Source organism: Mixophyes fleayi, chromosome 6 (assembly GCF_038048845.1).
Source record: "Mixophyes fleayi isolate aMixFle1 chromosome 6, aMixFle1.hap1, whole genome shotgun sequence".
Classification (NCBI taxonomy): Eukaryota; Metazoa; Chordata; class Amphibia; order Anura; family Limnodynastidae; genus Mixophyes; species Mixophyes fleayi.
In genome coordinates this window covers 210,629,639-210,646,587 of record NC_134407.1, presented here as the reverse complement: position 1 = coordinate 210,646,587, position 16,949 = coordinate 210,629,639, and the positions used below count along the sequence as shown (strand labels likewise).

General features: G+C 41.1%; 1 protein-coding gene across 2 annotated transcripts; it reads left to right on the top strand.

Moving 5' to 3' along the window:
* Positions 1-3,518: 3,518 nt before the first annotated feature.
* Positions 3,519-15,385, top strand: LOC142159856 (uncharacterized). Of its 2 annotated transcripts, none has more exons than XM_075214674.1 (10): positions 3,519-3,602; positions 4,502-4,655; positions 5,068-5,220; positions 5,345-5,417; positions 6,821-6,934; positions 7,102-7,199; positions 7,631-7,724; positions 8,177-8,268; positions 9,052-9,163; positions 11,675-15,385. In XM_075214674.1, exons 2-10 carry the CDS (start codon positions 4,578-4,580, stop codon positions 12,577-12,579), a joined length of 1,719 nt encoding a protein of 572 aa, XP_075070775.1. In that variant the 5' UTR covers positions 3,519-3,602; positions 4,502-4,577; the 3' UTR covers positions 12,580-15,385. The 2 variants fall into 2 exon arrangements, with proteins under 2 accessions (XP_075070775.1, XP_075070774.1); XM_075214673.1 differs by having other exon boundaries at positions 3,519-3,638.
* The last annotated feature ends 1,564 nt before the right edge of the window (positions 15,386-16,949 follow it).

Below are 16,949 nucleotides of genomic sequence, written 5' to 3'. Positions count from 1 at the left end.
ATAGCTTTTCTAGTTTAATGGTGTCAAGATGGAATTTGGTAATGGGGACACAGGACCTCAATTAACTGTCTAAAACCAGCTGCATTAATGGTGGATACTTTTCGATGCAGATCTACCAGTAGCATAGTCACCATGGCATCCGTGATCCGCTTTGTGACTGGGTGACAGCTTTCATACTTGCTTCTTTCAAAGGATTGTTTAACAACCAATTATTGTAAACTACTAGTCGTCTTCTTCTTGGTCTGCTTCTGTGATGAAGATCTGCTCCCAGCAGTAGCAGCGGGACTACTGCTTGAGAGTTCTTTTGAGAAATATAGTGGAGTCATCTATCCTTAGCAACTTGGATGCAGGACTAACTCCGATCACTACTGAGGATATTGATGAGGGCAGTGTTGTGGGTGTAGACTGCAGGTGCTGGGATCTAGATGAGAGAAGGGAGGTAGATGATGCTGGGCTGCTTGTTGTCATTTTTTAGCATAAGTTTCTGATTTTCCCAAAAGCTTCCCATGAACTTTCTTCAAATGGCGTAACATGGGTGAGGTTCCTAGATGGTTAAGGTCTCTACCTCTACTGACTGTGGTTTTACAAACGCTACAAATGGCTACACAACTGTTGTCAGGATTTGGGTAAAAATAATTCCACACATAAGAGGTGTATTTTTTGGTCTTATGCCCAGGCATGACAATGGCCTTCTTCTTATCACTGGAAAGAACTGCTTCCACTGGTGCAGGATCATCCATCATCAGCTACACAAATATGGGCACCTCTTTTTAAACCCGGAATGACAAGGTCTTGCATTGCTATGACAGATCTTAGAAGAAGATGCCTCACTGACAGTTGTAGAATTAACACTCATTCAGAAAGGTGAAGGTCTGATTCTTTGCTTGGTGCTCTTGCTGTTCTGTGGATTGATCAGGATCCGTATCAATGGCACTGGAAACTGACAAGAATACTGTCTGCGGTCCCTGTTTCTGTGTGAGCAATGGCACTCAGCAATGTCACTAGAGACTGGAGAGTGACGAGAACACTGCTGCCTCTACTGTTTCTGTGTGAGCAATGGCACAGAGCAATGTCACTGGAGACTGGAGATCGACAAGAACACTGCTACCCCTACTGTTTCTATGTGAGCAATGTCACTGGAGACTGGAGAGTGACGAGAACACTGCTGCCCCTACTGTTTCCGTGTGAGCAATGGCACAGAGCAATGTCACTGGAGACTGGAGAGCGACAAGAACACTGCTACCCCTACTGTTTCTGTGTGAGCAATGGCACAGAGCAATGTCACTGGAGACTGGAGAGTGACGAGAACACTGCTACCCCTCCTGTTTCTGTGTGAGCAATGGCACAGAGCAATGTCACTGGAGACTGGAGAGCGACAAGAACACTGTCTGCTACTCCTGTTTCTATGTGAGCAATGTCACTGGAGAGTGATAAGAACACTGTCTGCTACCCTTGTCACTCTCCAGTGTCATTGCTCACACAGAAACAAGAACACTGCTACCCATTCTGTTTCTGTGTGAGCAATGGCACTGTGCAATGTCACTGGAGAATGGAGAGTGACAAGAATACTGTTACCCCTGTTTCTTTGTGAGCAGTGCCACTCAGAAATGTCACTGGAAAGTGACAAGAACACTGCCATCCCTCTTGTTTCTGTGTTAGCAGTGGTGCCGGATCTCCGGGGAGGGAGGTACTTATGAAATCCAAAACCTGCCAATGATCTTTTGGCTCGATTTCAGTTCCGAGGACGCAGGGAAGTATTGTGTCGACTCGGTTCGGGGATGTTTGGGTGGGCTTGGTTTCATAAAACCGAGCATCCCTACCGCTATTATTAACGGAATGTTTTACACTGATTTGGGGAATACGTAATCAGTATAGAGTCATAAATTCTGCAGTCTGCATAGTTATCTGGCAGTTATAAGTTACAATACACACACCTTTCCCACACCCCTAATGAACCACTGACTTCTATTAAGGTCCCCCCCTCTCAAGTTTGTTTATTACCCAAACCGCTGCTTTGGTCCTCCCATTGCCCCTCCTCCCAATCCAGCTTCTCTCATGTACCAGACTCTCTGTCATCATATGGTAGTAATCTTCACCCCTTAACCCTAACACATAGGCAATTAATTATAACATAATCATTTGGTCGGGATATAATCGAATTAAAATTTTCAAGTACACATATTGGGTTTGCATAATTTTATATTTGTATATTTATCTCTTTGCCTTGTAGATATTATCGAGGACAACCACCATCTTCTGTAGTATAACAAGAATGATCTGACATTAACTTTATGCAATTAGATCTCTGACTGAGTAGGGAATACACCCCCTATGGTGTTTTTGCTGGATCATGTACTTTACCTGCGTGTATTAGTACAGATACTATGATTCATTTTGTGCATGGATGTATTTTTATATTGACTCGCGAGCTGGCTCATTTCACATGATCCTTCATAGGGTCACATTTTAATTGTTTAATTAACCGATATAATAGGTTAGCATCACTTTCAATAAGGGTGTAGTACCTATTTAGGGGTGTTAGGGATATTAGGGTTAACCCTAATATCCCTAACACCCCTAACCCCGAAAATAGTACTTACATGTCATAAATGACAGGCGGCTCCGTCCATCGCCGCCTTAAAGGCAAGTCGCACTTGGATGGCGTCATTTTCGGGAGCCGGCAACACAGCGAGTCCTCATCTGAAGACATCTGCATTCCGGTAAGTACTATTTTTGCAAGTCGGTCTACTCTGCAGTCGGACTCCTCACGTCGTGCTGTCATCTGTCGGGGTAGTCAGTACCATGGAACTGACTACCACTGTTAAATAATATAGGTGCTTTAACCTCAGTACATAGAAATTACCAGTATGGCAAAAACAAACGTGTAAAGAGCTTATAGGGGCATATTCAATTGTTCCAAATCCCCGCGGCGATAAACTATTACCATTATTACGGTAATAGTAGGCTGGATTTCAGCTCGCAGCTCAGGGAGCCGCGAGCTGAAATCCAGCAAGAAAACTACTGTAATAACAGTATTTATGTGCACTATTACCGTAATGACGATAATAGTGCACGCGCCGCAAGATTTTTGGCGTTTTCGCCAACAATTGATTATGCCCCATTGAATGTTATATACTGTATGTCTATTGGTAGGACTGATGAATACATTGTTCAAAGTAGAGATTTCCAATTCCATTCAATATTTTTACGACAGTTGTAACAGTGACTGCAGATATACATAGACTCCCTATGTTAAAATTTTGAGGGAGCTTTGTTGTATAATCCGCATACCATATTATATGAACATTGCTGGGCTTCTGCTGGTTCAGGTAAATGGTAAATACTGCATAACACAATTTATAATCAAGGCTCAGTATTGAAACAAACATCTCAGAGTAAAAATATAACTTCTGGTTTCCCTTATTAATCATGGCCGCCGAGAACCTCCGCGTCCTTTCAGTCACGTGGTAACGTTCACACGCTTGCGCTTCTCAGGGCCGATGTGACACTGTAGCGTGCATGCGTGCTGCTCTTCCGAGTAGGAAAATGCTATCCCGGGTCACCTGTGCCGGCCAGGCCGTGGGGTGTGACGTCACAGCCCGGTATGCAGAGTAGTGGCTGCAATGCTGCACTACTAGGTGCGTGAGGTGGATGTAGAGATGTGTCACTGTGTATGAAGGAGGTTATCAGCCTATAAACGTGATCTACTAACTTAGATATCATCCTTGCCAAATATGTTAACTTCCTGGCAGAGATCTGGCTTCTGAAAACTTTTATCTTCACATTTATGTGATTATTTATGGTGAAAGTATTAATTAGTAATTGTTATTTTGCATCAGTGGAAAAGTGCACAGTGCAAATCTCAACTCTTATTATTCTTTACATGTGGACACCTGTACATTGCCACTCCACATTCTGAATACCAGGCACAATTCCCAGTATGTTCTTTCTCTGCACAGTATCACTTCTCTTGTTCTGGGGCCTTAGTATATGTTCTTATTCAGAATGAATGGGCAAATGCACAGTATCACATCTCTTGTTCTGTGTGTTGGATGCAATTGTCAATATCCAATTGTCCCTAAATTCCATTGACAGCCCAGAATTTTCAAGATGTGTCCCAGTGAATGTCCCTATTTTTCTGTATTGTCCCACTGCACAATAATACTCTTCTTACAGTGTGGTTTTTTTCCCCTCTAGGCTTGCAAAGTAAATTTTTATTGATTGGCATTTAAAATGTAAAAATATATACTATTATCACGGTCTGTGATTATGATTAGTGTTGTAGTGCTCCAAATATTGCAAAGACCGTATTGTGTGCAACCTATGCTGATCCAAAGGGTTAGTAGCAATATGTTAGGAACACCTTCTGATTGCCCTAGTTCTTATGGGGAAGTGCACACTGGTTAGGGTGGAATCTAAAGCCACTTATCCATTCTTTGATTATTCTGGCCTTTTACAAATATATATTTTTAAAAAACTTTATTTTAAATTCACATTGCAGTGGATAAAAAATCCAGACTTCATCAAGATTGCTCTATACCAAAGGAAGCAGAGACGGCTCTCTGATCCGGGTGAAGATGGACAAAAACTGGAGTCACGTGACGGAGAGGATATTAAATCTCACCCTGGAGATTATCTACCTGCTGACTGGAGAGGTGAGGGGATCTGGGAAATGCCATACACAAATCTATGTTGATGTTGAACTATGCATACTAACATTTGAGACAGAAGAGCACACTGGGCCAATTTAAAAATAAATAGAATTGAGCTAATACGATATTTTAGCGAATACATGTTACTAAAATGTTACTGCAATAAGAATTTTTTAACAGATCTTAGCAGACATGAACTGTTTGAGAAAACCAAACTGAATAAGTGGTAACTGCAGAACATACAACTTTAGGATCCTGGTGAGGAATCAACTTTTTCATGTCTCCTGTTCTGTTGGATAGTGGAGGGTTGTCCCTATTTGTTGGCTTCTGCATGTAATGAATGAGGACATGAGCGTTAATTAATTTTTTGGTTCCGTATATATTGCTATTTATCAGTATTTGTCACAAAATGTAGGATTATATAGTTGTAAAGAAGTTTGAAAGAGGATTGAAAAGGACCCAGAGCCCCATCATGGAACCTCCACCTCACTCACTGATACATGAGCGAAACAATGACCAGAGGATTCTAGAACTCACCAACAAGATCATTCAGCTGCTGACTGGAGAGGTGACTGCTGGGAATGGGACATTATACAGTAACACCAGGGGATGTGTCTGGGTGATGACTGTATCATTGTGTGTGTCAGGTTCCTATAAGGTGTCAGGATGTCACTGTCTATTTCTCTATTTAGGAGAATTTAGAAGGATCTAAGAAATTTCACACAGACGACATGATGGAGAAACACCACAATCTTGGGTCACTGGGTAAGTCTTTCATTTCATTATCTAGAATACTGTGTCCACTTCTGGAGGCCAAATCTCCAGAAGGATATAAATACATTAGAGACTGTACAAAGAAGGGCAACTAAAATGGTGCAGCACAAAACTTACCCGGAAAGACTAAAAGATCTTAATATGTATAGTTTGGAGCAGAGAAGGGAAAGGGGGGACATGATAGAAACTTTCAAATATATGAGAGCGTGATTATCGCTGTTGTTAAGGGGGTAATGTAACTATGCACCCATGTACAATGTAGTTTACAAAGGCTTCTACATTGGGCAGCATGTTGACTTAGTGGTTAGCACTTGTGCCTCACAGCACTGGGGTCATGAGTTCAATTTCCGACCATGGCTTTATCTGTGAGGAGTTTGTATGTTCTCCCCGTGTTTGCATGGGTTTCCTCCGGGTGCTCCAATTTCCTCCCACACTCCAAAAACATACTGGTAGGTTAATTGGCTGCTGTAAGCCCCAATGGGGCAGGGACTGAGGTGAGTGAGTTCTCTGTACAGCGCTGCGGAATTAGTGGCGCTATATAAATAAATGGTAATAATAATATATAAAGATTTTTAACAAAGTACAGGAGAGAAACATTCTTCAAAGGAAGAGAAGTATTAGAACATGAGGACATGCACTGGCACTGGAGGGAAGTAGGTTCAGAGGACATTTGAGGAAATATTTCTTCACAGAAAGTGTAGTGGGTGAGTGGAATAGTCTCCCATCAGAGGGGTTAGCGGATAATACAGTAGAGCAATTTAAACATTTTTGGGATAGATATAAGGATATCCTTACAAATAACTAAGTATCCAATAGGGTTGGAGGTTACCATAGGTTAAAAAATAGGCAGACTAGATGGGCCAAGTGGTTCTTATCCGACGTCAAATTCTAGGTTTCGATGTAAAAGGGAGATGGAATGGAGGCAGAATATGTGGGCAGACAAAAAAGGGAGGTGTCATGTGGAAAGAGGTTTTGTAGATAATAATGAGAGAGAAGGGATGGTTGGAGATTATTTGGTGAAAGAATAGAGAAAATTGGAAAAGGTAAGTGAGAAGCACTGATTGGGGAATATGTGGAGGAAGAATTAAAGGGATACCTATGTTGGACAGACAAGAGCATTGAGCATGGTCGCTGTAGAAATTACAGTGGTCATTCTAATGAAAACTGTACAATACTGTGACCAAGAGGTGATGGTGTAAATCCGAACACTAAATTAAGGCATAAACGATTTTCAAAGCCAGTCTGCCACTGACTACGAGTATTCTCCGGAGATGAGTCTTTGGAGATACCCCAGCAGGGTAGTACATTGGCGTGTAGGCTAAGGAGCAGAACCAATAATTATGGTGAAGAACCTCATGTCCTTGAATCACTCGTGTAATCTTTTTTTTGTACAGCTGGTGAAAATGTTATTCTTGAGATGATACTGAGAAAGAAGGGCGGTTCAGAGCAGGCCTTTGGCCTTAATGAAGACTCAAAGGAGAAGATAAACCATAGAGGTACCTTTACAGGTGCGTAATGTCCAAACAGAGACCATGATAATGTGAGTTGAGTTGATGTTGAGAAATGAGTGATGTTCCGAGCTGAGTGCAAGTGACCATGAGACACTCGGGAGAATAAAACTCCTGCAGATACCTGTGCAAGTCACTTACATACACTTTATTGTGTCTTCCTACAGGTGGATCTACTGGCGAAAACACATCAGAAACATTTTCCAGTTCTATTTATTCACAAGATTGTAAAGAAGAAGATCACAATATTTCACTGGAGTACAAGGTAGAAAACTGCAGCATCAGTCAGTAGAACATCTAGAGATTGCCAATGGTCAGTTGTTAAAGCAACAGTATGACCCTGTCCACACAAGAGTCTTCTATCATTGCATTTTAATTAGATTTCGGGTGGCATACAGTTCCCTGATCTCTGTGCCCTTCGGCTGCCCATATTTGTAGCTTGGAGGGTACCGTGAGAAAAAGGTGTCTGCATAATTTTCTCACGTGACCCTGCGTCTATCACTGTTCATGCAGACAACAGAGATGCCATGGCACAGAGATCAATTAATTAATATTTCACTATTTTGCACAACCATCATTTCACATTGAGGGTCTCCGAGCACATTGAGAGTGGTGTTTACTGAGCTACTATAGGACTGCAAACCTAAACCACGTGTGTCCCTTGTTCACTAGAATTACATTTTGTATGTTACACAGGAAAGAGACCAAAGCAGGTCAGAGACTAAGCAAGAAGAGGAACTATTGATAGCGAAGATTAAGGAGGAAGATTTACCTATAGATGTCGGCACAGGTGAGTAATAATCACTAAATACAGGAAAGAGTCCCATTCTTCTTGTTCAGTCACTACTACAGTCTCTTATTATACACCATCTTCTGTTAGTACATACTAATGAGAAGAAAATCATGAAGTGGTTGAGAATTATGTAAGCATAATCCAAGCTACTCCTACAATAATACAGAGTCTTGTATACAGTGACCATATGATCACCTTCAGATTGTGGGAAAGTTTGGAGGAGAATTATCAATATGTCAGCCAGTGTTCTTGTGAACGGTGAGCGCGAGCGTGGTCCACCTTGTATTCTCACTTATGGTCACACAGAAAATAGTGAGACTACAAAGTGGAGCTCAAGTTCTTAAGGAACGAGATCCTCCCAGATGTCCTGTTCTCACCTCTGGGAATCTGTCATGTGCAAAAGTAAAGTATTCTTCCCAATAGTTATTACATTTCTTTTGGATTTCCAGACAGCGAGTTAAAGGTCACCAACCAGAAGTCTACAGAAGCAAATATATTGTCCAGAGATGAGAAACTTCCAAACCAGGACACAGATATCTCGGTAGGACATGTATATATTTTTCAAAAGATCTAGCACAGTATTTAAGGGGAAGTTCACTTTTTAAACTGGCTACTTCACTTTTATTTACTAGTAGTGTAGTAAATATATATTTATTTAGGAGCTTATCCTGGCTAAAGATACTTTATTTGAATTGAAGCTGTGATTACTGTGTTTTTCCTTGTCAGTGTTTCAATGGCAGGACACTGCAGATAGCCCTCTTGCAAAATATGTCTGGTAAGAGAACAGTTGCTTGTGTTCAGCTGCTTAGTATATGCAAATAGTATGTCAAGTCGCGTCAAGGACATATACACCGAGCAGCTCCAACATTAAAACCACTGAGAAGTGTAGTTAATAACAATGATTATCTTGTTACAATAGCACCTGCCAAGGGGTGGGATATATTAGGCAGCAAGTGAACAGTCAGTTCTTGAAGTTGATGTGTTGGAAGCAGGAAAAATGGACAAGTGTAAGGATTTGAGCAACTTTGACAAGGGACAAATTGTGATGGCTAGAGGACTGGGTCAGAGCATCTGCAAAAGGGAAGGTCTTGTGGAGTGTTCCCGGTGTGCAGTGGTTAGTACCTAACAACAGTAGTCCAAGGAATGACAACTGGTCAACCGGCAACAGGGTTGTGGGCGCCCAAAGCTCATTGATGCACGTAGGGAACTAAGCCTAGCCCGTCTGGTCCAATCCCACAGAAGAGCTACTGTGCACAAATTGCTGAAACAGTTAATGCTGACTGTGATAGAAAGCTTCACTAATTCTTTTCTGTTTGTGATCGAGGGAAGGGACCTAAACATTGTGAATCTTGAATTCACTTCAAACGATGACTCGGAAGAAGAGCCATTTCTGGTGAAAATCAAGGAGGAAGAAATTCCCACAGAAATCCACTCGGGTGAGGAATGAGTATGCACAATAGCACGGGGTTAATGACCTATTTGAAATCTCTTCCCTCTTACTATAAACTAGTGAAGTATCTGACCAGTTGAACACATAAAATAAACTCTCTTGTTATCAGTGTCACACACTGCCATTCACCACTGGTAAAAGAGATCTGACATCTTTGTGATCTTCTTCCTAAAATAATTATCTTGGCCTGAAGGGTAATCCTTTATTTACTCCATAATCACCAACATGAAGTTACAGATATTATTATCGTAGATTTGTAAGGCGTCACAGTGCTCCGCAGCACCGTACAGTAGGGAAAATACTATATATAAAACAGTGACATACAAGGTAGACAAAATAAACGCAGACATGAAAACATAGGGTATGAAGGACCCTGCTCATTAGAGAGCTTACATTCTAAGTGGAAGAGGGCACAGCTGAAACGAGAGGAGCAAACTTGGCTTAGAGTGGAGATTGGGGACAGTTGTGAGAGTGCATTAGTGTTATCGGGGATAAGGTCACCTCTAAAAAAAAAGATGAGTTTTCAAAGACCGTGTAAAGATTTAAAGGCTATGAAAAAAGTCTGAATGAGCGTGGTAGGGAATTCCATAAGTGGGGCGCAGCACTGGAGAAGTCTTGTAGGCGAGAGTGAGAGGTGGTTATCAGAGACCAGACAAGGCGCAGGTCAGAGGTAGATCTAAGTGGGCGGGAGGGAGAGTATTTTGATAATAGATTAGAGATGTATGCAGGGGTAGTGTTTTTGAGGACTTTGTAGGTAAGGGTGAGTAATTTATAATACATTATATAATATAAAATAATATTATTATAAATAATAATTTATAATATTATAATACAGTAATACAGTGCCAGAGAAGCAGTAATTAAACTGGCCAGTCTAGGTCACAAGCTGAAATTGGGCTAGGTGGAGCCACATATGTCATAAGACAGCACCTAAATCTGGTGTTTATACAGCTATATCTCTGGAAGAGAGGATGAGCATGTGACATGTAATTTTGCCACTGTATAAATCGTTGGTAAGACCTCATCTTGAATATGCAGTACAGTTCTGGGCACCACTCTATAAAAAAGATAATTTGGAACTAGAAAGGGTTCAGAGAAGGGCGACAAAATTGATAAAGGGTATGGATTCATTAAGTTATGAGGAAAGGTTAGCCAGTTTAGGCATGTTTACTTTAGAAAAGAGGCGTCTAAGGGGAGATATGATTACTATGTACAAATACATTAGGGGTCAATACAGAGAGCTTTCATGGGAACTTTTTACCCCAAGGACCATACACAGGACACGTGGTCATCCACTAAGGTTAGAGGAGAGGAAATGTCACAACCAGCAAAGGAAGGGGTTCTTTACAGTAAGGGCAGTCAAGATATGGAATTCATTGCCAGGGAAGGTTGTGATGGCAGATTCAATAGATATGTTTAAGAAAGGGTTAGACAAATTTTTAGCGGAAAGGTGTATCCAGGGATACGACCGTTAATTTAAAATAAAGGATAGTAGTGGATATAGGGTAAAAATTGGATTGCAATATTGAGTCTGGGGGATTTTCAAAATTGAAACAGATTGGCGGTTGCCTACTCTGGATTAATTACAAATATAAGTGCAGGATCGCAGGAGATCCAAAATAGGTTGAACTTGATGGACTGGTGTCTTTTTTCAACCTCATCAACTATGTTACTATGTTACTATGTTACATAAAGTCATTACTTTGTATAGCCGATAGTGTCACACAGAACACAATTTATTCGTTCTAACCTGAGATATCAAAAACTAGCCTTGATCAGTATTTGCCTGCATTGGTCAAAACAGAATGTCTGGACCAGAGCTGAAATACCAGCACGTCTGTAGGTAAGTTTTTTTTTTTAGCTGAATTGTGTTTAGAACATGGTAATGTCTATGCTAAACACTTTAAATGAGGTCATACGATGCACTCAGTGACATCAGACTGGCCGTATTTCTGGCAAAACATGGGAATTGAATTGATCAACATGATCAGAGTCCAATTTGGCCACACAGTTAAAGGGCCAAAGTGGCAGAGATCTGAACATTCGCTTCGAGCAGACAGATCCTCGATGTCACTGAGGCATGCAATATGTACAATAACGATTCCACACAATTATCATCAAGCGTGGGGATAGTTTTGGCACCACACGCTCCGATATTGGGCCAATTGACCAATATCACTGTAAATACACTGCAGTGTGAGGCAAGCATTAAACGATGCACCTAATATGTTGTGATAATCCTCTAAAAAAACAAAACACATTAATAAATGACAGTGGTGTGGGAGAAAATAATGAAATTATGGTAAAGAAACAAAACACTAGCTGTATGGGCAAACTACAGATTAAAATGTATCCCTACTCTTCGTTTTGGTTGTGAAAAATCATGTGACCACTATAGTAAAAATCACACAGAGATGATTTTTGTGTGTGGGGTGAACCTCTTTAACTCAATGATTGACCGTAAAAAAAACCAAAAACAATTGTCTTTTTTTTTCAGCTAATGAAGTGAAAGAACCAAAGACTGACCAAAGTCTACAAGGAGCTTCCAAACTTAACAAGGTTGCACTAGTGGTTGTTCCAGGTGCTGATTCCCCTTCTACCAAAGACTCTAAAAATGGCACTTATAAAATTGGGCATGTACAGGACAAGCCTTTTGGATGTCCTGAATGTGGGAAATGTTTTATCAACAAATCACGTTTAATGTCACATCAAAAGAACCACTCTGGCAATAAGCCTTTTATATGTTCTGTGTGTGGGAAAGGATTTTTCTGTAACTCCCACCTTGTCAGACATCAGCGGCTTCACACAGGGGAAAAGCCATTTTCCTGCTCTGAATGTGGGAAATGTTTCACCCAGAGTTCAAATCTTGCTCTGCATCAGAGGATTCACACTGGTGATAAACCATTTGCTTGTTCAATGTGTGAGAAACGTTTTGTGTGCAACTCACATTTAGTTATACACCAAAGGATCCACACAGGGGAGAAGCCATTTGCATGCGGAGACTGCGGTAAATGTTTTATCAGTAACACTATCCTTGTTGCCCATCAGCGAATCCACAAAGGGGAGAAGCCATTTGCATGTTCTGTGTGTGGGAGATGTTTCACACGGAAGTCTGATCTTGTGACACACGAGAGGATTCACACTGGGGAGAAACCATTTTCATGTCCTGAGTGTGGCAAGTGTTTCACACAGAGCTCCTGCCTTGTGTCCCACAAAAGAGTCCACATTGGAGAGAAACCGTTTGTCTGCTCCGAGTGCGGAAAACGTTTTGCCCAGACGTCGGATCTGGACGCACACCATAAGACACACACGGGGGAGAAATCTTTTATATGTTCTGTCTGTGGCAAATGTTTCACCCAATACAATGATCTCGTAATGCACCAAAAGATTCATGCGGAGTAACAGACACACAGGATTACTACGAGTGCATTTTGACCATGTTTTAATAATGCTATTTAAATTGTATTGCTTAGAGGTTAAGCACCAGTTTTTATATATCATAAAACTGCACCCACTACTAAGCCTAGTCTTATGAAAAGAGAATGAAAGGGTCATCTACTACCTGCATATTTAAATTTTGCACAAATTAGCATATTTGAATGCCTTACGCATACATAGGTGTACTCACGTTTCTGCTTTTCAGACGTGCATGTGTCAGAGATTGGAACTAACATGGCAAAGAAAAAGGTTTTTTATAAAAAAAAAAACAGTACTTCAAATATTTTTGGACTACCCCCTTAGCTATTTACAACTTTTTAATTTCCCCCCCCCTAAAATACTACTGTATTGGGGGAGGCCCAGTCTCCATCTGCGAGACTTAGCAGCGACCTACTAAACCAGGCATGCCTCCCCATCTCCACCCTGTCATTTCATTGCACAACTAGAAATCTTGTTGGATGTGGCCATGTTCCTGCGCTTTCAGAAACCCCCGATCCTCCCGGCTCCCTCTGTTAGAAGGGGCAAAGCCACAGGCACCCTCATCTTGTTGCACTAATCCATGCACTTTCCGCTAAACATGGGTGCAGTGCTCATAAATAGGCACGTGGCATCACAAAGTGGCATTGTCACTGTCATTCTGCGTTTTTGTCATCTTCATAACTTGCCCTTTTGGAGTTTATGAGCGGAGAGCTGTCAGCCAACAGAGTCAATGTAATATCCCATTGGACAGGCAGCTATCCACTCATATCCACACCCAGCCTCATCAACAGTAACTGCTCCCACCTCACTACAAGGCTCACAGCTCAGTTCTTTTAAATGAGCATTAAGGCAAAGGTTCATATCATCATCATTATTTATTTATATAGCGCCACTAATTCCACAGCGCTGTATAGAGAACTCACACACATCAGTACCTTCCCAATGGAACTTACAGTCAAATTCCCTAACACACACACAGACAGGTAGAGACTAGGGGCAATTTTGATAGCAACCTATTAACCTACCAGTATGTATTTGGAATGTGGGAGGAAACCAGAGCACCTGGAGGAAACCCACGCAAACACGGGGAGAACATACAAACTCCACACAGATAAGGCCATGGTCGGGAATTGAACTCATGACCTCAGTGCTGTGAGGCAGAAGTGCTAACCACTGAGGTGGCTGAGCTATATATCACTTTCATAAGACAAGGACAGAATGAGGAGTCCAGTCTCTTGGAGTACGATGGTGACATGGCTCTCACACTGCAGATGCTCACAAGCAAGAGAAAGCCAACAGAATGAGTGGCTGCTTTGCAAAATGCTAATCAGAAATAGTAACGAATTGTAATGTCTGAATGTTGCACAATATATTTCCATGCTTCTTCCTCCTCACAGGCTAAGCCACACCAGCATCATTGATGCTCGGAAGACATCACTGGAGAATCTTGCAAGTTTTCCGGGGAGCGGAAAAAACAAGAGTTGTACCCCGGATAAAGCTTCCTTGGTGTATAAATATATTGTCAGCTTCTTTCCAACGTTACTCTTTGTGGCCCAGAAACCATGGCATTATAAAACTCATGAGATAAGGATCTTTGGTCGCTACTGTCATGGATGACAGTCGGTATATTTCTATTTAAGCATTTATAGAGAAGAGAGTTTGCCTCAATGGCAAAAGAGCATTCCCTTTACTGGGAGCTGATTGGTTAACAAAATCAGCACAATTTAAACAGGACTAGTTACATTGTGTCAACGACACCATAATCTTTTAGTTGCCAACACAAATATTTTGCCAATTGTAACCTCTGGATAAAGTGCCTTGTAGAAATGGGTATACCTTTGCTTTAATGGTCCTTCCAATACTATTAATAGTAAATAGATCTCTGTTTCACTCCCCTGCAGCCAGTAGACATTTTAAGAGCAGGCACAGAGTTACTGACAGCTTGACAGATGTGTTTCAGAAATGCTGTTTGTGAATTCCTACTTGGGCAGGGGATAGAGATGTTACAGCAAATAAAATCACTATATTCTCAGCTTTTTAAGCAGTAGGGCATTGTTCTAGAGATGTGGGAGAGTTATGGCTGTAGGATCAGGGGTGGGCAAACCTGTCCTCAAGGGCCATATCCAGTTCATGTTTTTAGGATTTATTTAATCATGTACAGCGGAGTTAATCTATTTGGCTGGGTCAGTAATTATCCCATCTGTTTCTACAGACAGAAATCCTAAAAACATGAACTGGATATGGCCCTTGAGGACAGGTTTGCCCACCCCTGCTGTAGGTGAATGCCATGTAAGCACTTAATGTATTTTATATGGTTCATATTTTGCCTGTAGTGGTCATTGAAACATAAAAAAAAGTAGCTGTCACAGGAAGACAGCACATTTTAACAAAACAAAGCACATGTAAAGGGGGAAGCTCAGTTTTGTAGAGCAATCTGCTTTATTATACAGACATCATTTGCATAGAACTTTAGTAGGATTCTATTTACAATGCAATTGTCTGTGTTCTGTATTAGTTACTGGTGCAGTTATTTATGGACCACTCGGAGCCGAAAAAACAGGGCGTAGCGATGGCTATGCTTGGTGTGATGAGACTGTTATGACTTATCCCAAGTAAACTTCCAGGCCACATTTCAACCCAGACTATAAAACCCTTATATTTCTGCACGTCTGATAAATGGTTATTTTATACTGACATCATGCTCAGCTTCTGCTGGTTGGGAGCTGTCATGATGTTTCTCACCGTGGGAGATGCTGTGCTGTATATGCTATAAATTATATGTTCAAGGAAATTATTTGGTCCAATTGTCTTTTTTTAAGTATATATAAAAAAAAATGTGTGCAGAACAGGGTGTGGGGCATTTTTATCCTCATTTCGTGATTCTATATGTTAAGAGGTATAAATATACATAGTTGCGAAAGGTTAATTGAAGTCACTGATATTCTCAGCAATATGGCAGCATTTAGTGAACAACTTCTGAATGAGTTTTTGATGAAATCTAGATGTAGTAGCATTGAAGAAAACTGCAGGGCAATCTAGTACACACTTCTACATCATTTCAAATATGTTTTTCTTATTTTGCTCTTTAAATTATCACAACATAACATCAAGGGCTAGACTTACTAAACTGCGGGTTTGAAAGAGTAGAGATGTTGCCTATAGCAACCAATCAGATTCTAGCTGTCATTTTGTAGAAAGTACTAAATAAATGAAAGCTAGAATCCAATTGGTTGCTGTAGGCAATATCTCCACTCTTTCAAACCCGCAGTTTAGTAAATATACCCCCAAGGGTCATAACACTGATTTTATCCTGGAAAGCCTTAATTCACCTGTGAATATAAAATCTGTTTTCACATGTAAGAATTCAGATCCATAAACCACATATATTCTTTAAAATGTTATTTTTAGTATGAAATGGTACATTACTCAGGACCGTTGCTCGCTCTGACCATTGTAGTTTAAACAATACAGTAGTTACAATGACAAGTACTTGAGCACTGTTGGAAACAAGTTTGATATATGTACCTTGTTCCATATAGAAGTGCATTAGTATGTGCTGTTGGTGAACCCTGCTTCTTCTGCTTTCTAACTCTCGGTCTGTGGCTTCCTACTCGTCCCTATTTCCTTCCCCACTTCATGACACTACCTATAACATACATAGCCCTGTCCTCACCAACATAATCACACAAGTGGATAGGTCACTCTCCCACAAGATTAGCACACGCATCTCCTTAAATACTGTGCTGCTGTGAACATTCAAATTACCTGACTGAATGCAGGTTGTTCCATCTTCAAAACTGGGTACAAATAGATTAAAAACGATGCACACGTTCAAGTGGCTCACATCTATGTTTGACCATACTTGCCAACTCTCCCTGAATGTCAGGGAGAGTCCCTGAAATAGGGGTGATCTCCCTCACTCCCTGAAGAGTCTGGCATTCTCCCTGATGCTGAGCCAGTACAAGACGTGGTTGGCTTCACCATCTGTGGCATGATGACACAGTTCAGAAATTGTGTCCTATGTCCATGTATTGATGCCTATGAAGATTTAATCAAAAGACTGACAACATGACTTCAGTAATGGAGACAGAAATGTAAAAGACACTTCAGTCTCTAGAGATTCATTAGCTGCTTTTCTTTAATGCATAGTTACCTACTCTCCCAGGAGAGTCCACATTTCTGTGAGACCTCCTGGGCGAGCAGGACAACCTTCCGGTTCTCGCCCCCACGATAGATAAGTGACAGGGGTGGGGCTTAATGACGCACCATCTTAGCCTCGCCCCCTGTTGTAATTGGCCAAAATTGTGACAATCATTTAGAGACGGGGTCAAAATTATGTGATTTGTCAAGCCCCG

What these genes read in the sequence shown, in the direction of transcription:
- LOC142159856 (XM_075214674.1), top strand. Translation starts at nt 4,578, where the DNA reads ATGGACAAAAACTGGAGTCACGTGACGGAGAGGATATTAAATCTCACC. An exon ending in ACCAGGACACAGATATCTCG is followed by an intron (nt 8,269 to 9,051) that starts GTAGGACATGTA and finishes TTTGTGATCGAG; the next exon opens with GGAAGGGACCTAAACATTGT. An exon ending in TCCCACAGAAATCCACTCGG is followed by an intron (nt 9,164 to 11,674) that starts GTGAGGAATGAG and finishes TTTTTTTTTCAG; the next exon opens with CTAATGAAGTGAAAGAACCA.